Source organism: Drosophila simulans, chromosome 2L, assembly GCF_016746395.2.
Source record: "Drosophila simulans strain w501 chromosome 2L, Prin_Dsim_3.1, whole genome shotgun sequence".
Taxonomy (NCBI): domain Eukaryota; kingdom Metazoa; phylum Arthropoda; class Insecta; order Diptera; family Drosophilidae; genus Drosophila; species Drosophila simulans.
This window is the reverse complement of record NC_052520.2, coordinates 19,491,014-19,511,897: the sequence shown is the minus strand read 5'-3', so window position 1 is coordinate 19,511,897 and position 20,884 is coordinate 19,491,014. Positions and strand designations below refer to the sequence as shown.

At 41.7% G+C, this 20,884-nt stretch overlaps 3 protein-coding genes and 3 non-coding genes across 9 annotated transcripts in view; 2 read left to right on the top strand and 4 right to left on the bottom strand.

Moving 5' to 3' along the window:
- Positions 1-5,550, bottom strand: part of LOC6732875 (protein sickie) — a 150,550-nt gene extending 145,000 nt beyond the window's left edge. For both annotated transcript variants that reach the window (XM_016180423.3, XM_016180421.3), the window contains exon 1: positions 5,326-5,550. In XM_016180423.3, the coding sequence (XP_016025601.1) occupies positions 5,326-5,385 (60 nt within the window). In that variant the 5' untranslated portion in view covers positions 5,386-5,550. The remainder of the gene's footprint in view (positions 1-5,325) is intronic.
- On the bottom strand, positions 27-222 carry LOC120284270. The gene has a single exon (XR_005543503.1). It is a non-coding gene; the product is annotated as a U2 spliceosomal RNA (small nuclear RNA).
- Positions 770-894, top strand: LOC120284264. The gene has a single exon (XR_005543497.1). It is a non-coding gene; the product is annotated as a U5 spliceosomal RNA (small nuclear RNA).
- On the bottom strand, positions 1,970-2,109 carry LOC120284262. Its single transcript, XR_005543495.1, has one exon. It is a non-coding gene; the product is annotated as a U4 spliceosomal RNA (small nuclear RNA).
- An 11,571-nt stretch (positions 5,551-17,121) lies between the features above and the next one.
- On the bottom strand, positions 17,122-20,695 carry LOC6732866 (RNA-binding motif protein, X-linked 2). 2 transcript variants are annotated; one of them, XM_039293836.2, is made up of 3 exons: positions 20,386-20,695; positions 20,052-20,318; positions 17,122-19,973 (listed from the first exon to the last, which is right to left on the bottom strand). In XM_039293836.2, the coding sequence occupies exons 1-2, from the start codon at positions 20,608-20,610 to the stop codon at positions 20,076-20,078; spliced, it is 468 nt and encodes a 155-aa protein (XP_039149770.1). In that variant the 5' UTR covers positions 20,611-20,695; the 3' UTR covers positions 17,122-19,973; positions 20,052-20,075. The 2 variants fall into 2 exon arrangements, with proteins under 2 accessions (XP_039149770.1, XP_002079976.1); XM_002079940.4 differs by lacking the exon at positions 17,122-19,973 and having other exon boundaries at positions 19,987-20,318.
- LOC6732867 (probable RNA polymerase II nuclear localization protein SLC7A6OS) lies at positions 17,183-20,065 on the top strand. 2 transcript variants are annotated; one of them, XM_002079941.4, is made up of 4 exons: positions 17,183-17,377; positions 17,820-18,277; positions 19,440-19,618; positions 19,681-20,065. In XM_002079941.4, exons 1-4 carry the CDS (start codon positions 17,183-17,185, stop codon positions 19,929-19,931), a joined length of 1,083 nt encoding a protein of 360 aa, XP_002079977.1. In that variant the 3' UTR covers positions 19,932-20,065. The 2 variants fall into 2 exon arrangements, with proteins under 2 accessions (XP_002079977.1, XP_016025592.1); XM_016178047.3 differs by lacking the exons at positions 19,440-19,618; positions 19,681-20,065 and adding an exon at positions 18,552-19,359.
- Positions 20,696-20,884: the final 189 nt, after the last annotated feature.

Here is a 20,884-nt window from a genome sequence, read left to right as displayed (position 1 = left end):
CTAATGATAATATTTAATATTTATTATTCAGTTGGGCCGAAATCCCGGCGGTACTGCAATACCGGGCCAACCCGTGACAGAGGTGGAGCAAGCCCCTAGCACTCCGTCTGGTTCCAAAAATCAGTTTAACATTTGTTGTCCTCCAATGGAGGAACTATCAGATGTTAAGCTGATAAGAACAGATACTACACTTTGATCTTAGCCATAAGGCCGAGAAGCGATAACTACTCCTTCCTAGGACAAAGGACTTCATGAAATTGCAGCCAAGACCAGTTGGGAATTACTGTATTCAGATCTGTAAGAACACAACAAATACTGCTGTATACTTTAAGGGATGATCCACTCTCTCAGTGTTATTTATTACTGCAAAGACCATTTTTTCCGCAATTACGTGTTAAACATTAAAGCGTTTAGAGTATCTGAGTAATACAACTCTCCAATGAATATCAACGAAATTGTTTTGTAAGCGTAACTTACTTACTTAAGCGTTACTTAAGTCAACGCTAAATAAATGGCCGATATAAAGAACATAAGCTAACAGCAATATAAAATTCAATCTTAAAATATCCATGACTAAACTCTGAAATGAATAAACCTTCTTCATGTGAAATATTTATACTGTAGAAAACACTCCCTTAAGTTTGTTAATCATTCAGGTAACAAAACCATAAAGGTACACAATCTTATACTTATATTTCCGAACTGGTTTAAAATTCCCAAGCGGTTCTAGTCAATATGAAGTAAAGATTACACTATGTTGAATTGTTAGATACTCTGGTTTCTCTTCAATTGTCGAATAAATCTTTCGCCTTTTACTAAAGATTTCCGTGGAGAGGAACACTCTAATGAGTCTAAACTCAATTTTTGTTATGGCCTGGTTATTTATTTAACCGGGCCAATGATTAATAAATAAAAATAAAAGAAATTCGAAGGGGGAAATTTCAACATTTCAGCTCGGCATACCGTAAATTTTAATTGAATTATTTTATATCTTTTTTCTGTCAAAGCCCAAGTATTCCGGGAAAGCATCTTCATCAATGCGGGATTGCTTTGCATAAATAACGCATAAATTGAGAAGATCCAAGAAAAGGCCAGCAATCCAAATCTGTGCTACATGCTCGGCATTGACAAAAAGTAGGCTAAGCGTAAAAAATGAAATATGTTTGGGGTCATGGGTCGCCTTGGAATTACATCTGCTTAGTTCATAAAAGGGAAACCAGCCACCGACTCTAGTCTCTAGAGTTAAACCGACGTTACGCATCGGAAAATCTGAAGTTTGTGAGGGTCATTCCTTTTTTTTTTTGTACTTATGTGTGTGTCTAGATTGGCTTTATGCCACAGGAGCAACCAAAAAAGGACCGGTTGAAGTTTTTCGAAAGCCAAAACTAGCAAAGTTGTAAATTTACATAGAAGTTAAAGGTTTCCGTTTATCTGATTCTCTCCTCCTGTCGAACTTGAACTATAAAAACACAAAAATCCAGCCGAAGGAAAAGTTTCCAGTCGCATAAACATAAATTGCGACAGTAATTTTCGGTCAGGAACATTTCGGGAATTTTCCCGCATTCACACACATCCCAGTCCATTTGCATGCACAGGAAAACAGGATGATGGTTATTGTAATTTAGCTAGAGAGTAGGCTAAATGGGAGTTAACATTAAGTTTAATTCGTCTAATGCCCATGAACCCTTTTCGAGGGTTGAGTGTGTGTGTGATTCCGAATGGCTTAAATTAATGGTTGAGCAAAATAGTTTTACACGATGATTTGCCATTTCTGTGGGAATCTCATAGCCTCTTTAAGCCTTCAGATCCCAGTTATCCCAAGAATGGCCATTTAACGATTATGACCCATCAAGATTAGAGTTTAGTGTCCTTTCATTAACTCACATTAATGAGATGATGAGCTCAGCACTGTTTTAAGAGAGCCTACTCATTATTAACTAAAGACTAATATTTGAATGTATTTTTAATGGCCCTCTCGGGCTTCCAAAAATTGCCGTAGTGGACGGTATTTCACGTCCCCATGGCGGGGTATTGGTTAAAGTTTTCAACTAGCAATAATCGCACCTCAGTAGAACTTCATTGGTTACGATATCGCCTCTGCGCAAAGATAACTTTCAAATCCAAATCAGTCCCTATTCTATCCATAGTAAGATAGAACTAATTGGGAATTATAAGCGAGCTAAGGATGAACCCTCGCACGATATAATGTTGCATACTTTTCATGCAGATCCTACTTAAATGGTAGTTACTACCTGACTTATAAAGGAAGGAAACGCAAATGCATTTTAGGGGTGAGTTTCGGTTTACGATGTATCGTGTATATTAACACGAAATAAGAACCTAATGGTTGATAAAACCATTAAAAATGGATCATATTTGGCTTAATCACTAATAAATACTGCTTTCAAGCGGTAAATGCCCATTGTTTATGTTTTATGTTGTACATAAACGTTAAATCTACTAAATGTACAACTCCCTTAAATTTCCTCATTGCCCGAAATCATTGCGAAATTCGTTCATTTAAATTTCCATTTCGTCTGCATTTTAGCGACCCATTCGAAATACAATTAATGAAAAATTCAGAGCCTAGCGTCGCAAGGACTCCGAGGAGTGGGATGAAGAACGGGGCACAAGGTTCCTTGAGGTCATGTTCGCCTACTCTAAAATGCTAAATAGCCACTTTTGCGGCCGGGCACGACAAACTTTGTGTTTTTTCCTTAGCCTTCGACTTCTATCGTTCCTCGCTCCTCCGCGCCTGTGTCATAAAAAATTGAACAAGTTTGCCTAGGGAAGCCAAGTGCGATGAGGATGTGGATGAGGATGAGGATGAGGATGGGTACCACCTATTCACCCCCCCGGGGTGGCAGAGACAGCGACGACAATACCGGAAATCCGTTTCATGACAAATGCGTCACATTGTCCTGGCGTCCTGGCTGAGTGTTAAGAGCCGTGGCCACCCTCCCTCTCGGCTGCGCTCCTCGACGATCCGCTCCTGCCGGCAGTGAAATTCCTTCAATGCCAGCACGTGACCTGGCCCATAAGAGAGCACAGCAAATGTGGCTAAGAGAACGCCGACATTGACATTGGGATTGGGGAGAGCAAAACAGGTCGCAGGCGCAGGCGCCGCTCTCGAAGGACTCGCAGCATTTCCATCTACGTGCCGGCATAACTTTGGCATTTTAATGAGAAATCCATATTTATGTTGTTTGTTTTGCCAAAAAAAATGTGGCAAAAAAGGAAACTTCCAAGCGGGCAGCATATGCGGCGAAAAGTGAAATTTCCTTCGTGGGAGGTTGTGCTGAGGCATTTCTGTAATCATTTTTAATGGGCCGCGGCGTCTGCGGGTATATAGAGCGGCATATGGTCGCTATTTCCGTTCGTATCGCAGACTGTTCAGATACCCGACCATTAGCCAAAACCAGAAAACAGTTAATGGTATTTGGGCGGAAAGGAATGGCAATTGGGAGCAGAGACCAATACTCTAGATTCGTGTTACAGTCTTTAACAGTATTACCAAGAGCATAGTAACCATTCACAACAATAGAAATGCTTTGCTTACTTAAAATGTGATTAATAAATAAACACTTTAAATACTTAATAATATATGTCTTTGAAGATCTTATCCTTATTCTAGGAAAAATTAAAATAAAATTAGAAATGATACAATTTTTGTGCAATGTAGCTGGATACCTATGTAATATCCCTCGTTTCTGAACTATCTGAATCCCACTAGTACTGACTTTCTCACGGAAGGGAAGGACCTATCCATCCGTGTGATCCCACATGACGAGACATTTTAACTAAGCCACGTTCGCGACTTGTCACAATGGAGCCATAACGTTATCATTCCAGCGCAAAAGCCATAAAAATAGCGGCTTAAATAGTAGCAGCCAGGAAACACGTCCCGAATGAAAAGAGGGATGCAATTGCCGGGGAAAAGTCCACTTCACACATTTTGCTCTAGCGCTCTTTTTCATCCGACTTTAATACTAGAGGAGCAGCTCTAGCGAAACAAAAAAGTTATGTTTTTATTGTGCAAATAAAAGCACGCGGAAACTACTTAATCAAGTTTCAGAGACGAGGACCGCCCTTCATCCACCCCGGTTTATGTCCATCTCGTTTTTACCCGGCTCCAAAGGAATCCGGAAGAGCCGCCTTCTCCACGAGGGAAAACAAAACAAACCCAACTGAGGAATAAAAAGCAACAGCAGCCAGTGCAGCAGACTTTCCCGACGTTGTTTTTAGCGATTTTACTCCAGGGTGACGGGGCGGAGAAAGTGCGGGAAAATTCGGGGAAAGTGGTCGCGGGAAGAGCGGAAGCTGAGACAACATGCAAACCAAAACAAATGGGATCTGAAAAGTAACACTGCCCTATTTGGCCGAATAATAGATACTCTTTGAAATATGTGGAAATATTTAAAGGCCTTAAAATCAATATAGATGGTGTTACAATATAAGAGCTGATTGTGGGGATATGTTAATAACATTATAGAACCTAGCACAAATAGTTAATTTAAATCTTAAATTAGGATTAGGATTGACAAAGTTAGTTATAAATATTATTTGAACTAATTGTGAGCATCTGAAAATACTAAGATACAAAAAAAAAAAACTACTTAGTACTGCATCAATGAGAATTTATTAAATTTAAATGATGCTTCAAATGGTATTTAAATAAAAGTAAATATCGCAATGATATATTTTCTTTCAGAGACCAGCCGCTTCTTGATTCCCCCAAGAACACTTTCCATTAAGCTATTTCTTCGCTAATTGCTCAATCTACCCGAATTCCTTGAGCAACCCTTTGGTAATAGCGCAACTACCCCCTTTATCCCGTTCTCCCCGGCGACAGAGTATAACAATTTGCCCAAGGAATGTTTCCCAGCGAGTTGAGTTCAAAATTTATGACAGCAATTAGCGGGACAGTAGGCGTGTCTTGGGGGTTGCTCCCAGGCAGGCAGTGTCCAAAAAACACGGAAAACTCTTCAATTAATTTGCCGAACTCCACTCGAAAAACACACAGCAAAGCGACGGAGCACATCAATCCAGTCGAGGAGCAAGTCAAACGTAAGGTCTCCATTCGGACGACGTCCTGGCCCCCAGATCCCCGCTATCCTGGGTGTGAAAAATCACCAGGATAAGATAGAGCCCGGGGAACGCCCACAAACCTGGTCGCGTGCCAAACTCCTTCGGGTCGTAAATTGTTCGTTTCATTTTTAATTATCGCACTTGAGTTGTATTTTTTAATGCCAGCCAGCAGGCGATTCGACTTCGACTTAAATGGCAAGAAAATGGGAGGGAGGACCTCATGGCGAAAAAGCTTACCTGAATCGTTTCCGTGGCGGAATACTTTCGATTGTAGTCGACGTGATGGAGGTTCGGCATGTTTGCTCACAGTTCACTGATAATGACTATGGATAGAGCTACTTAACACGTGTCCTTGGACTGGTGGGTGGTGGCACTTCCGGTTCCCGTTCCCAATCAAGATATGCCAGTTTATGAGGCATTTGTGTTAATTTTCGTTGTCGTTCCACTTTTTTTTTGCCTCTTTTCCCGTCGTTTGCTCTTCTGTAAAACGAGAGAGTGGGCAAAGTTGGTAAGTTGAAGTTGGAAAAGTGTAAATTACTTCGAGCAATCTGCAGACTTCATGCTCCCCACCCCCTCCCGATCCCCCTTGGGCATTTGTTTACTCATGTCGATATTGTTAATACGCCACGTGTTCCACAGCGGGATGCGTGTAAGTCAGGGATACATGCGAACGCATACTCGGGGTGGTCCATGGACGGCTGGGCTTACGGATTTATTGCCAAGTTTACGCTACGTGCTTTGACTAAATTTATAAGCCGAGAACGCACAAAGAATCGAGCAATGGCCCAAAGGCAATGGCACAAACAAATAGTAGGCACGCACACACAAATGTGTACTTTGCAAAGACATTCGAAGTTCGAATACAGTTGTATCCAAGCAATTAGGAGCGGTTACAGGGCTAAGCGATGCCAAGTTTCGTCTTAAGTTTAATCAATAGCTGAAGATGCAGTAATCTTTAATCAAAGGTTGAGTTAAAAGATAACTAGTTAACAATTGCTCGATTTCTATTCCTTACCAATCTTAGGCTCAACGTTTAGTCACTTACGTTATATATTGAATGTTTATAAAAAGAGCACAACCTTTTAAGTATTTTCTTTATTTAAAATGAATTTCTATTTCACACAATTTCTTGTCCATTGCTGTGCGCAAATGTATTTAAATCTTACAAAATGTATCTTTTACTATATGCACACTGTACTCACGATATATGTGCATAAGCATATATCCAGGGATTGCCAAAAGCAAACTTTTCGCTGAGCTGCTCAACCTTCCCTGGTTAGATACTTCAACTGCTTAAGCATTCTTCATCATGGCTAAGACGCTTCAAAAAACTAAACAATAATTAGGCAGTATCCTGGTGAAGCAGTTGCCTTGAAAGGCCAGCATCGTAGCTACAGGGCTAATTGACTTTTGTGGCCGTCATAAATGTCATAAATGTTGACATACAAAATAAGGTCGATAAACAAAGTAATATCCATGGTGAAGGAGCGAGGGGCGGGCAACAGCTGTAATTTCGTAATGCCCATTAAGTTTTATGCGTAGACAGGCCAAAATTTACGTCGAAATCAGCTCAGATACATTTGGTCGTAAAGTGAATGTTATGCTTTCGATTTCTATAACCCCATAAAAGTTGGCTTAAAGAAAACTTGTTGACTGCCGCGTGAGGTTGCCACAAATTCATTATAAGTAGGGGTATAAAATTCGGAATCGGGTTAGACAAAAATGCATAAATAAGTTGCATAGCCTAGCTGACTAACTGAATATACTTCATTTGAGTACCACTTTAATCTCACATTAAACAGAGTTCGAAAATAACTTCCTTTAAAAAAGATAAATTTAATTTTCAAGAATCAAAAAGTCATTAATAACATATATTTTTATATTTAACAAAGTGTGTATCAAGTTCCTGGCGCCATTAACAATATATCACGACTCCCTCGGCAGTGCTTTAAAATTAATGATGCACTTTGCTGGCTGGACCCGTGAACGCGACTACTTTAATCGCAGAGTGCGGAGTGTTTTGGTGGGTCCAGCCATTTCACTAATTACGCCCAGAACAACATCGATGTTTGCCCTCCAGTGGGGGTCCATGGGGCCAGGATGTGGAGCTGGGGCCCCGCCCAAAATCTCTCCGCATGATGCATGACCAAAATTTATTAGCTGCTTATGGATTAGAAATGTATAGTGTTTGCGGGAGTGTGAATATTTGTGGGCTGTACGCAAATGTGTTGAGAACATGCTAATCGAGGAACACCCGGATGGCCAGGAGCAACAGGAAGTCGGACCCTCAAAGTCAAGCAGTGCAGGCCAAATTAAATTGTTCAATAATTGAGTTAGTCGAGGAAATTCCCCAATGCGGCCCAGGGCGCTTAAAGCCGTCGCATCGGTTCGGTGCAAATAACTTGGCCATACATCAATCGATTTACAACTGATTCAGGACTCGTGGCTATGAGAGAGAGCGAGGTCCTGTTCCGTGTCCTGTTCTGTGTTGGCTAACAAAAAACAGCTTGAGTGCCAGGCAGCCAGTAAGCAGTCATAAATTATGCAGCGACACAGTCAAAGGACAACAGCCCAGGACATGGCACCCGACGGCAGGCATATGCAGTTGCATAGTCAAGCAGTTGTGTCCTGTTTCCAGGAGCCCGCCCCATCACGGTCTATTAACTCCTCTAGAGAGCCAGAGCTGGAGAACCGAGAGCCGAACGCCAAATGGCTGAGCAGTTAATAAGAACAACTTGTGCGGGAAGCCGGAGGAGGAGCATTTTGCAGTGCAGCAGTTGCAAATTATGACAAAGTAGTGAAAAAGTGGCAGTGCCAGCATGGCAGGACAAGTTGAACGGGTTGAATGTGCCCCACGGCGTGGCAAAGGAGGCCCCAGAGAGGCTCCAACTATTGAAGGAGTACGTACTACACTATACTATACTATGCCACATAGTTTCAATTAAGACACTGCGGCTGGCAAGGCACAGCCATTTGGAAATTGCAGTTGAAAGCCAGTGGAATAGGATCAAAGTAAATTCATTCTAATTACACTGTGGCCTATCTTTTTACTTTGAAAAAAGTAATTACCCTGATATCACGTTAATTAGTAACAAATAATTAAATATGCCAAATACTGTGTTTTAAATTTAAATAAAGGGAATTTGCATCCTACTTTGAAATCATCTACAAAAAGTGTTTGCTAGCCTTTTTAACCAACCCATTTTAGGCTAATCCTATTAGGGCCTATTAAAAACTCCATTTCGTTGACAGGAAATATAATTATAATCAACTTTTGTGCATAATTTCGGCTAATCGGATTACCACATTTGGAAGTGTTCAAAATATTTAAGCTCCTAATTGTTTGTAAAATAAAATATAGCAAAGGGATGAATGAGAAAAACTAGCAAAGTTGCCATTTGTCACCCTTAAACCCACTCAAATTTTCAGACAGCACAACATCTCCATTATCTTTTTGGCCACATTTGGTACTTCAAGAAGTTACCAACTTCACATCCCAGTCACAATTACTTCGAAAACACAACTGTGTTGGCCAGGAAAACTAAAAGAAAGGAGTGGGAACAGGCAACAGTTGTAACTGGAGTAAGCCCAACAGGTTGAGGAAAAGCATCCGCCAATGTTAATTACAAAATGTCCCCGCAGTTATGACAATTCGCGCAGCCCCATCCATTATCCTTTACCGTTGTTCGGGGACACTAACTTCGTCCTTCTGCAGACGGCAAATTTGACAAACTGGCAAGGAACATAACAAAAATTAAAGAACCTAATGAAGTTAGCTGTTTGCTTTGCGGTTTAATTAGATTTAAAAATACTTCTGGCAAAGTTCAGATCATTTGTCAGCCGCAGTTATTGCCGCAAGTACGGCAAAATACAAAAAAAAACTCTACTGAAATTGTTCGCCTTCGAAAATTCGAACAAAAATCAATAATTGAGAAGGCAGCCAGACAAAACCAAAAATACAAACCGACAAACAAGTCGATGTGAAATGCGGCCGTAACAACAATAAAAATTGATGGTTATCCCTCAAAGAAGTGAAACAATCAGCAATAAAAACAAAATATAAAACGCAAGCAATTCGGAAGCTTCAGATACCCTAGGAAAAAAATCAAGTTAAGCAGAAAACACTTTGTAAATAAGTTCTGTTTAAAGTTATATTATTTAAGCCTTGTGAAACATGGGTAAAAAAAATATTTTTATAATTTTTTGGGATACAAACAGTCCTCTGATGATTAAAGATATAAGGTGGAAAGTTGCTGATAAGGGAAAATCAAAAGATAACAGGAGTTTTCCGCTTCCTCGAATCATCGCACACATCCCCAGAATTTTCGTGTTGGCAAGTAATTGCAGCTTTGTGTACTTTTAGGCCTCAGAAAGGCGCTGAAATAGCGTACTTGGCATAAAATGCGAGGGCGTTTAGCCTAATCCTGCAAGGACTTAGCACGGCTGTTAGGTGTATCAAGCTGCTACTCAGAAATTTGAGGCAGCTGAAGGTTGGGGATTCTGGGAAACTTGGGGTGGAGCCAAGGAGCAAAGTTGCCAGCGCGGCATTTAAACTTGCCAAAGACCGAAAAGGGCCATCTGCGATTTTTAATTCAAGAGTAAGTCAGTTCAAGAGTCCTTGGCAACGAATGTGTGATGCTCTTTTAAGCTAAATCAGAAGCCATACCTAAACGAATTTATTAAGAAGTAATTTCCAATGGAAAAGAATTGAGTTGAAACAATTAAAAACTTGAAAGTAAGCTACAATCTACATCCTTGCCTAGCTAGAGGACCTGAAAATTCGAAAGGGTATTGAAACAGGTGTACAAGTAGCACCAATAACAAGGCAAGCATAACCATAAAAGCACAAAGGCCCCAAACTCGCATTTTGGGGCTAAAAATTCGAAAAAGGCCAAAACGAGCTGAAATTCAAATAGAAAAGAAAACACTCGAAATTGAAGTGCTGGCGAACAAGGATGCAAGGATGCGAGCCCAATGTTACCCCACTTGTTTACGCTTGTAGTGCTTTGATTGAATTTTTCCGAGGGAGGAAAAGAGCAAATGGGAAGGAAAAGCAACAATCTGCCGGGCCAACAAAATTATAGAGGCTCTGCCAACGGAAAAAATAGTCGCAAAAAGTACCAAATTCGGAGAGTGGCCATCCGCATCCAAGTTTGGCTGCTGTCCATCGGCAGGTGGACAAGTGGGCATATCTCGCCGCTCCTTCAAACGACGAGTCCTTTCTATGGGAATGTGCAGTGGGAAAATCCGAATCAAAATGCGCGCAAAATGGAGGCCAAATGGGGTTACAGAAACACAAACGCTGTCAATTCCCATGAGAGCCATGGTATCAGGCTTTAAAACAGTGGGCACAATCTGCACATTACTTGATCACTTTGAATGGCCAAAATTAAATGATATTGTACCCTTACCTTCACTCTATTTAAAGTTATTGTTTTAAACAATCTGCCTCTACTTATTTATTTTTCGTTTTACTAATTCAATGGAAGAACCCATAAAAATTAAGTTTATAGTTTACTTTATAAATATGTATAGTTTAAATTAATATGACCCATTGTCCACTTTTAGTCCTGGGGAAACCCGAGAGGAGGAGCACTCGCTTCAAATGACAGCGGTAGGAATTGAAGTTGGCAAAATGTTGTTCGAGGGTGGATTTTAAAATGCAAACACACTCGATGCAGGAGCTTGGGGGACGGACGGGGGTAGCCACAGGTAGCGGGGCAGGGTACTGGGATCCCGGGGAGTCGGCGACCCGTGGCATAGCCTTACATGCCACCAGTGGTGGTGGTGGAGTCCCAACACGTGTCCTGCCTTTTGGCCTGTGTCCTGGGCAGCTGCCAATGCCACGGATTGCCACAATTTATGTTTATCCTGTTTTTGGCTCGAGTCGAAAATCAAAACAGCCAAGAAAGCCAAAGAAACCCAAAGAAACTTATCTCGAGGCAGTTAAATCAAGAGCGCTTTCCCATCGCGTGCCAATGAAAATGGTCTGGTGGGCTGGGAAAATCTGCGGGATGGGGCTAATAACCAAAGCTAAAGCTAAACAGTAGCGGAAATAATTTTATTACACTTGGCATGCTATTTGCATTAACAAGCAGACCATAAAAGTCGCCTGAGCAACGGATGAACGCACTTTTGCTTTGGCTCTCTGGTGGCCTAAATATTTATGTCACTCAAAGTGCTAATGAGAAAAAGGTCAGGAATGTTTTCCATTTTCCAGCCAAGCAGAAAATTATGTTAAACGGAAAGAAAGTATAGAAATTAGATTTTAAAGATCAGACGATGGTTTTTGCGGGCTTAAAATTGTGTCGTCCTGCCTTAAATTTTAGAAAGTATGATGTTCTTACTAGGGAATTTACTCTGCGTATCACACATAAATGTAATTTAAAGTTGGTCCTGCCTTTAAGGGATTGCCAAGGCAAATATCGTCTAGCCATGTTGCTCGAATTTCAATTCTACTCATATTTTATTTAGGTATACAGTAAGTGGCAGGACGTAGAAGCCATGGCTAAGCAGAGTATTCTGTAAAATGAAAATGGATTTATGCGTCTTTTGATAACTAATTCCCTTTGGGCAGCTGTCAACAAGCAGATAAACTGCTAGGCAACCCAAAAAATATGGCAAAAGTAGCCAAACTCTTGCTCAGCGGAGAGAAGCGGAGGGGTGTCCTTAAAGGACTTTCGGCGATATTGCGTCAGGCAACTTTGACTCGTATTAGGTCGGCATTAAATGAAAACGAAAGAATTTTCCCCATTCCGTCCTATGACATACACCCACTCCCACCCATCCTGTCACAGTTAAACGCCTGTCAAATGTGTTCGAAAAAATGGGCGAAAACAATTTGAGGCAATCAGCTGGCAGGAGTACGTGACTCACTCTTTTCCAGACTTGTGCCCAGAATCTACACTTTGAAAAACTAGGCCACAATTATATAATATGAAATGCAATATGATATTTACATTTAAGAAGGAATGTATAGGATTCACTAGATTGAAAGCATAATAATACTAATCTTCAACCATTTAAGTATTCCTATTAATTTTTGAAGGAGAATATCCTTTTCTAAGTGTTCAGTTAGGGGCACAAAGAACTTGAGTAGTGCAAAATGCAAACATCTGCTGCCCAGTGGCCCCCACCCGTGACCAAGTCGGAAAACTGCGAAGATCTGGGGGACGCAGGTCGTGGGGGAGGGGTCAATGACCTGCGGCTCCTTTGACTGGATGCTAACGAGCACGTGAGGCAAGTGTACCGGAAAATGAGCTAATTTGTGCTGCGTTTCTTTTGGCCAGCTCCACCGGCCACGTGTGGGCCCCCAGCTCCCCAGCGACCTCGGCAAGAAAAAGTCAAGAAATTCAATTGAGAACATAAATCATGCCCGAGACGAACATGCAGGACATCAGACAGGATGAACACGCAATCAGCTGTTTGTCACAAAGCATATCGAGGATGTGTTCGAGTGAGTGACTCTGTGGGTGGGTCGCTGGCAGTTGGGGATCCCCTCGTGAGCGAGGGCATGTCAATCAAGCCACAGCCTTGGCTGCACCACCACTACATCCACCCATCCCAGGAGGCGGGATCTGAAGAGTAAGGACCCAAATCGGACCAGTTTCGAATCATGCTGTGGGTGTCAAGTTCAAGGCGGGTTATAACGACATTGTTATACCCTTAAAATAAAAAGATTTGGAAGAGGAGAAGCATTATCTGGAAATAAATGGGAGTTATGGTTACCCATTAAGTCATAATATGACTTATGAATTAATACATAAGTAGAACATTCAATAGGACCTTATGGTTTGAATGAAAGTATTGTTATATACTAAAAGGGTATCCAAGGTGCGGATTCAGTGGCTTCGATTTCATCGATGCCTCTTCATGGCATAGGCGATAATTTATTTAACAATGTGTGGCATGCGTTTTTCTCGGGGAGCCCGATCCGAAGCTTTTGTCCATTGAAATGTAAACGCTTTGGGATGTGTTATCCTGGCCAGCTGCGAGATGGCTGGCTGGCTGGCGGACTGGCTGGGAAGCATTTGGCCCGGGGGCTAGAACAAAGGAGAGAATCGTTTCTATCTGCCACAGCATTCACTCCTTTATTTGCCAAGTGCAAATTGCAAAATGATATTAGAGGGGTGGATTCCCGGCTGCACCAAAGGGGGTTGGCCCCCTTTCCACGAAAAGTGGCAGGATGTCAGGATGGCAGAATGGCAGGGTGAAAGTGGAATGTGGAGAGTGGAAAGTGCGTCCTGGTCCGGCACCAGCCAAGCCGAGCAGCTCGTCCGTAATGAGCACGAACAAAATTAATGTGATTTGTGTCGAAGGGTGCAACGACTGTATTATCGAAGTGGAATATACAGGATAATACAGGAAGCCCAATAACGCTGGTATTGTGGCCGACAGCAGATTTCTATTTGCACTTGTAATTGGCGCGTTGGTCCGGGGAGCAATCCCCCCAGCTCGTAATCCCTAACACTCCGCCCATTTTGGCTGCACAGTCATCGAGTTTAATGAATAATTGAGCACACACAATCCCCAAAATAAAAGTGAAAAATGTTTGATACGTGGAAAAGCACGCATTTTATTGCTGTTTCTGGCTGTGGTCCTCTTTTTATCAAATCAAATAAATTCCCCGTGTTTTATAAATAAATATTTTATCACGCGCATTTATCTTGAAATATGTACTGTGTGGATTTTATATTGATTTTTCCATGGTTATATTTTGAATTTTCTAGATTTTATGCTTTAGACCAACGACTAATTTATAATCAAATATATGAATAAAGAACAATGATTTGAAGTTCATTAATATGTTTTTCGTTGCACTTAACTTATAAATTACACTTATCCATCACCACCGTACATTTAATTCACAAAAAGGAGGATGATTAATACATTTTTGAAGTGACCACAGCACTTGACCGCTACAACTTGTCCCAAACAAAATGCATTATAATGATTTATGGGCGTGGGTCCGTAGCCAAAAAATCAACCCTCCGGACAAATTAACATTAACAAGGATATATGATGATAATGATGCTTCTCTCCAAGGCAGAGCCACCCAAAAAACAAAGCCTGTCAAAGCCACAAAGAGACACTCGACCCTCGCAGATGCCCCGAGGTGTTTTCCCGACCAAGTTTAAACGAAAATTAAAACACCTACCCTCCCCATCCGATGGCCACGACCTTTCCGTCCCTTTTCCCTTCCTGAACTTGAAGCTAATCAAAAATGTTGCACAAAAGAGCGTAAGAAAAGGAGAGGAAATAAAGCTGGAGCTTCTTCGGTTACAACGAACTCACTGTACACTGCACTTTGTACTTTGATTTAATTCCAAATTTAAATTTTATTCAGCAATTACTATCTACAAAATCGAATGAATCAAAATACATTTAAAACAATTTTATTAATATATAATATATTTATTAATACATGAAGTGTTGTAAATCATCTAGAACTGCATATATTTTTAAATTTCCGTGTATCTATAGTATTTTTCAAACTATCCTCAACTTTTTATTATTATACCTTCTGAGATAAATATCATAAATAATTCTTTGAATATTTTCTTGCTGAACAAAAAACTAGTGCTGCCCGAAGGAAATCAAAAATCGCAAATCTTTTTTTTAACCGAAAGTGCAAAAGTTTTTTAATCTGTTTTTTTTTTTCATCAAGACCAACAAGCACAACTAGCGAAAGAAAGCATAAAAAATGTTTCCGAACTTGGATGGATACTTTTGGGTTGTCCTGGCAAGTCAGCGAACATTGTCGCCATGATTAGCATTTTATCAGCAGATCCTTTGGCTCATCATGCCGTGTTTCGGGACAAGCACTTGGCCATATTTATGGTAATTTAGTTTTGGCTGAGCTGCGGCAACAGCTGGCAATGTTTTAAGGAATGTGACGCCCCCCAAAAAATGAGTGGGAACACCCCATGACTCACTCCCTTGGAGTGAACTGGTAGGCAAGTAGTACTTGCCACATGAGGAAGCTGCGTGTCACATAATCAAAACTGAGGCAGGCTCAACCTGCAGGGTGCTCTTTATGTTTTTATATGCGGATCCCATTAATTTATTGCCGGAGACATTGAGACACCTCCAGCCGAACAAAAGGCGACATTATTATATCATTATTATGCCAAACGCATCAGGATGCCCCACTCCCCCAAATGCACGTGGGCTGGCTCGAATTACATACGGTGGGGAGTCCACGGAGGATGGCTCCGCGGTGGAGGCTTTTCCGACGTGGCTGATGATTCATGCGATGGCAAATTTTCTGACGCCCGCCACATAAATAAAACAGGCTGCCCGGGGAGCTCAGGCACACATATGTACGTATGTTTGGATAGTCCCCGGGTCAAAGGGCCCAGTTCAGAGGCTGTAATATTCACTCGTAAATATTTTTATAGGCACTAAGGCTTCCGCATCGGATGAACAAAGCGCGAAGAGTCCACACGGACAGGTGCTCTGCGGAATTAAATAAATATTTGCCACGAACGGGCCACCTTTCTCTCTTTATTTGGGAAATTGTGGAAAAATCACGGGACACATATCTCCTGCAACGCTTTGGCCATGAAGTATTTTATTAATTAAGTCCTTGTCCTTGATTTTTATTTGCCGTTTGGTATACCCACTTTGTGTAAACACAATCCTCTGTCATCATCAGGTTGCTCTTCAAATGTCGCAAATTCTAACAATGCAAGTTGACCGTGTCCTTCAAGGGATTTCAATTCCAGGCCAGATATTCAAGACTTGTTTATAAATATGTTTGCTAACATCAACATTCTAAACTAAAAATCAAATTAATATAATTCCAATATATAGAAATAAGGCGAAAATTATAACTTCAAAAATGATTTTTTGAATCATACAGTGATTTTCAGTCGAATAGTTGTCCCATAAATTCGCGTTACCGATTGACTGCTTATTTGTTCCGCTCCCAATTTGTTCAATGCATTTCCAATTTGCCAAAATCAACAGGGTTAAAGCCAATCCTGCAGGAGCACCCACAAACAACCCACCTTTGCGACGAACTTTCGACTCCTGCTGCTAATCCTTTCGTGCGTGCGCGTGTGAGTAAACCATTTAGCGCCAATTAAAACATAATTGCGGCTTTCGCGGATTGCGATCGGGCACTAAATCATTCTCGGGCCTATACGAGTTTCATTTTGGCAGGACGAGAATAGCGGCACACACACACAAACACACACGTCCTTCGAGGCACCACAACAAATGGCAAAAAGCGCGGGCGGAAACGCGAAAACACTTGGGCGCCATTCACGGTTTAATGGCTTCAATTCAATCCGAGACTGAGCTCACTTTAATCTTGTGGCACTGCTGGCGTTGATTAAAAACACAAGAACGCCGAAGTCGCCCCTTCTGGCCATCATTTCACTTTTAAGAACGTAATTCCGACGGCAGATTTTTGCCGGAAGTCTGGAGCACGGAAACCACCCGCGATGTCAACCACACTTCGCCGGCTAAGAGCACTAACTGCCATTCCTGCGAGCTTCAACTTCTTTTGGGGACTTCATCCCTGGAGTGGCGGCTTTCGATCAGCTGATTGGGGGTAGAAGCACCGGAAGTGCCGGAAACGGGGATGAAAAGTATTCAAAATTGGCGGGCTTTCTAACTGTCGAACATAGTAACTTCCTGTATAAATACAAAATACTCAGTAAATGCAAAATACTCAATAAAAGCATAACACTCAATCCAAAACAGAAATCTAAATCTTAGTTTTTAAACATTTCCCTTATAAAGTATTACAGAATAAGGAGATTGATAGTTCCAACCGCATATTACTGTCACTGAGAATTTTCAAATCTTTTTCTGTCAGATATCAAATGATTTCAAATGATTATCAATATCGCTCTAAATTGTACAATTAAATCGAGTAATTAAATTTACTTGTTATACGAATTAAGGATTCTTAACGATAGTTTTGCAGTCTCAACCAATCCCATCTCTAACAAGTATTGATGAAATCCCAGAGTTGCAGATATCTTTTGGCACGCCCCGAACGGTCACACTGCGCGTCGCACATTTTTAATTGTTTCGCTTCGCCTTTCGTTGTTTGTCGTCCGTCTTCTGCGAATTAATCAAAATGCCAGCGGTTGTGCGAATCAAGCGACGCATCGACGAGGAGCCGCACACGGCATTTGTGCTGAACGGCAAGCGGCGGCGCCTCCACAACGATGAGAACGCCCTGGTGGACGCGGGAGCGGTGGCGGGAGCAACGGCATCAGACAAAGACGAACTGACCACCGTGCTCAAGTTTGCCGGCACGCTGGAGAAGCAGGTAGGATTGGGGTCTTAGAGAAGCAACCGTAGATATAATTTACATGCCCTTGGTGGCCACTACTTTCTATATATTGCTTTGGCTCAAAGGCACGCTGTAGGGAATCCTAATGTTGCTTACAAAAAGGTCAACGTCCTCATCTTTGAGATGCACAAAGATATGGGCTAGCTAATCTCTGCCAAAATGCACTCATTGAACTGATTTGTGTTTCCCTAATGAAATATATGTGTGCAATTTTAATAATGCTTATCAGTCAGTAGTGATCTTTAACCTTAGTTAAAGGTACTGGCCTGTTATCTATAAAGTGAATGCACATTTATCATAGCAAAAGCCCATAAAAGATAGCTCGAGTTTGGTTATTGGTAATGAATCTACAATGGTTAAGAAATATAGTAAGTCAAACGCACAGTTTCTAACGTTGATTTGTATGCCTCTTTCCCAGGACGACTGTGCCACTCGTAAATTCGCCGCTGCCAGGCTGAACAAGACCGCAGCACGTGAGCTGGTGCAACAGCAGCGCTCCAACGATGCAGCCATTGCCAGTGCGCTGCGCAGAGATCGCCAGCGGCAGGAGGCCCAGGAGAACTCACGGGAGCAGCGTTTCCGGGTCGTAAACTGCCTGCGCAGCACGCTCGAAAACAGTGCCGCAGCTGCGGAATGCCCGGAGAGCCAGAGTCAGGAGTCCAGCAACCACATAACCATCGTGGACATTGAATCGCAGCAACAGCAGACGGGCACTGAAAATGCAGCAGCTGAGAAGCAGCAGCAGCAGGAGATGACACCCAGCCAGGATCAGCAGCAGCCGGCCGATTCGGACGTGGGCTATGTGTACGATCTATATGTTCCCGAGAACGAGATGCAGGCGGCATATGTGGACATGATGGACGACAACTACTTAAGGTTTGTCATTCAAATTGAGCCACAGAAAACGTTGAGCATTACCAACTACTATATGTAATCGATCACCACTACACTTATGTACTATATGGAATATATATATCTAAGCGGTGTGTCTGTGTGTCGGTGCTATGGGCGTATCTGTGTGGGCGTGGCTGTGCGTGTGTCTGTGTTCGTTGTCCTCGGGCGCAGTCTCATACTTGCATATTATCCTTACCATCTAGACACGATTGCAATCACTACAGCTCAATAATACGATTCGTTCGTTCTCCATAAGGTTGTATTATCCGTTTAATTACTACAACAACTGCTACTGGTAAACAAGAAAGAACTAAATGGAGAGAGACAGACAAAGCCGCAGGCACTTAGGAAGTGTGAGGACAGGACACCCAACGCCCCACCCACGACAATAAAAAAGGACTGCAACTGGCAACTCACATCACTTATAGTTCATTACAGTCAGCATCTGACAAATGCCCAAAACTACCGATAAAACGTTGTTTTTATGAGATAACACGGCATGATCTGAAAACTAATGATTCTGGAAGCTATTTATTTGATTTGTTACTGTGAGATTCCGTTCAATTCTAAGACAATTATGCTATGCCATATTCCATTTATAAATATGTTAGATGAAAACTTCTTAGTTTAAATAATGTATCATAGTTATGTAAAGTTCCCAAATTTCCCTCTTGCCAAAGTTTTTAATAAAATTAAGATGTATCCTGCTAAAAACGCACAATTAGTGCTCTACTTGGAATCGTTTTAGGCAAATGTCTCTCATTACCTTATGTTAATAGAATTAATTAGCTATTAGATTAGAATAATTTACCCCCACACACGAACACGCACACACCGCATTTTTTGAAAAACAGCTCACCGAGCATTTTTCGTTTAGTTTCCGCCAGTTGTCAGTTGCCTTTTTTGTTCTTTTTCCATTCCGACAATAAAAAACGGATAACACTAGTGCCGAAGTCTAATTAAGTGCATAGTTTTAGTTTGTTTTGCTTTATTTCTGTTGGGGCCTAGCGTTGCCCGAAATCGAATATAAACTAAATAAAGAAACCCTCAAAATACGTGACAAACTTAGCTGTGTTTCAATTTGAAAGTGCTACGCGATCAAAGAATCGAAATAAACCCACTAATTATTTGGACTATTCCGCAGAGTGATTCCTGTGGGCGAGATTGTGCTAGAAGATTGCTACAACGACCAGGACGAGGACTACGACTCGGAGGACTCGAACCAGGAGAACTACTTTACCAATGATTACCCGGACGACGACGAAGCGGGCGCCATGGGTTCGGATGATGAGTTGTGTCGGCAAATGAACAAGTTTATGCTCGGTAAGATCTGGGTTAACTGTTTGCATAGATTGCGCTTATGAATATGCATATGTTTCTTCCAGATGACGATGAGGATGAGTTTGCCAGCACTAGCGAAGATGACGACTATGCAGCCTTTCGCGATCCCTATGTGCACACGATCGACACTGAGGAAGACTCGTTTGTAGACGACGTGGACTTTTACAATGTCGACCGGGAGAGGGGCAGCGCCTATGAGCGCTACAAGCGAAGGATTCTGAAGGAACTGGAAGGTCAGGAAGAAGAGGATGAGGATGATGATGATGACTCCTTTGCGAGCGCAGATGGCGAATGATAGGTTGGAAAGCCACTTCATTCTTCCACCTTAAATTACTGGCTTTAAAAAAGAATACAGTTACTTTAGCGTTTAATAACTAAAAAAATTTAAGTTAATATAAAATTTCTGTTTGCATACTTTGCTATATTTAAGCTATCCGCCTTATCGTCTATAACTTTTGCTGTCTTTCTTCTCAGTCTTGATGTGCTGAAGTTGAGGTTTCGGCGCACAGCCCTCCATGTAAAGGCGCAGGGTTTCCTCGTCCATCTTCTCGTTTTCCTTGGGAGGCTTGTAGTCGGCCACGTGATCGACCCTCAGTGTCCTATCGAGGATTTTGATGCCATTCAGGTTGTCCACGGCCAGCACTGTGGATCTCTGATCTTCGTAGCACAGAAAGCAGAAGCCCTGCAGAAGTTTAGACAGTGATTTTAATAAACTTTCTAGAAAGGGAACCTAAGCACTATTGCATTACCTTGGACTTTCCCGTTTTTGAGTCTCGAATTAGATTGATGTTGACCACTTCGCCGTACTGCGAGAATACGCAAACCAAGTCGCCCTCAGTTAGCGTATACGGAAATCCTGCCACGAAAATCCAGGCTGAGTCCTTGTACATGTCGTGCCAGCTCTTCTTTCCGCCATGTTGCAGTTCGTGTTCGCTCAGTTTGAGCACATTTTTCATATTTGTTAGCGGATTCATCTTCAAATCGTTTTATTTGTTTATGTTTTTGTGGCGATGTGTGACTGTTTGCTGCTAGCTAGGAAATACCATCGTCTGTTTTTCGATAGCAAGCAAGCAGAGCACGCAGTATTTCAGTAAATATACCTCGGTAATAGAAGAATCGTTATCGATAATAGGATACTCTCCTTAGCTCAGAGAGTTTCCTTAATTTAAATGCTTATATAAATAATATGTAGCACACTTATTTAATTTGCAACCGACTTAAATGCAAATGTAGTTTTTAATTGTGGGA

Bases quoted from the DNA above. Each gene is read 5' to 3' on its own strand.
- LOC6732867 (XM_002079941.4), top strand. From the start codon at position 17,183: ATGCCAGCGGTTGTGCGAATCAAGCGACGCATCGACGAGGAGCCGCAC. The intron at 17,378-17,819 runs GTAGGATTGGGG...CCTCTTTCCCAG, and splicing joins CCGGCACGCTGGAGAAGCAG to GACGACTGTGCCACTCGTAA. The intron at 19,619-19,680 runs GTAAGATCTGGG...TGTTTCTTCCAG, and splicing joins AATGAACAAGTTTATGCTCG to ATGACGATGAGGATGAGTTT.
- LOC6732866 (XM_039293836.2), bottom strand. From the start codon at position 20,610: ATGAATCCGCTAACAAATATGAAAAATGTGCTCAAACTGAGCGAACAC. The intron at 20,319-20,385 runs GTAATGCAATAG...AAACTTCTGCAG, and splicing joins CAAAAACGGGAAAGTCCAAG to GGCTTCTGCTTTCTGTGCTA.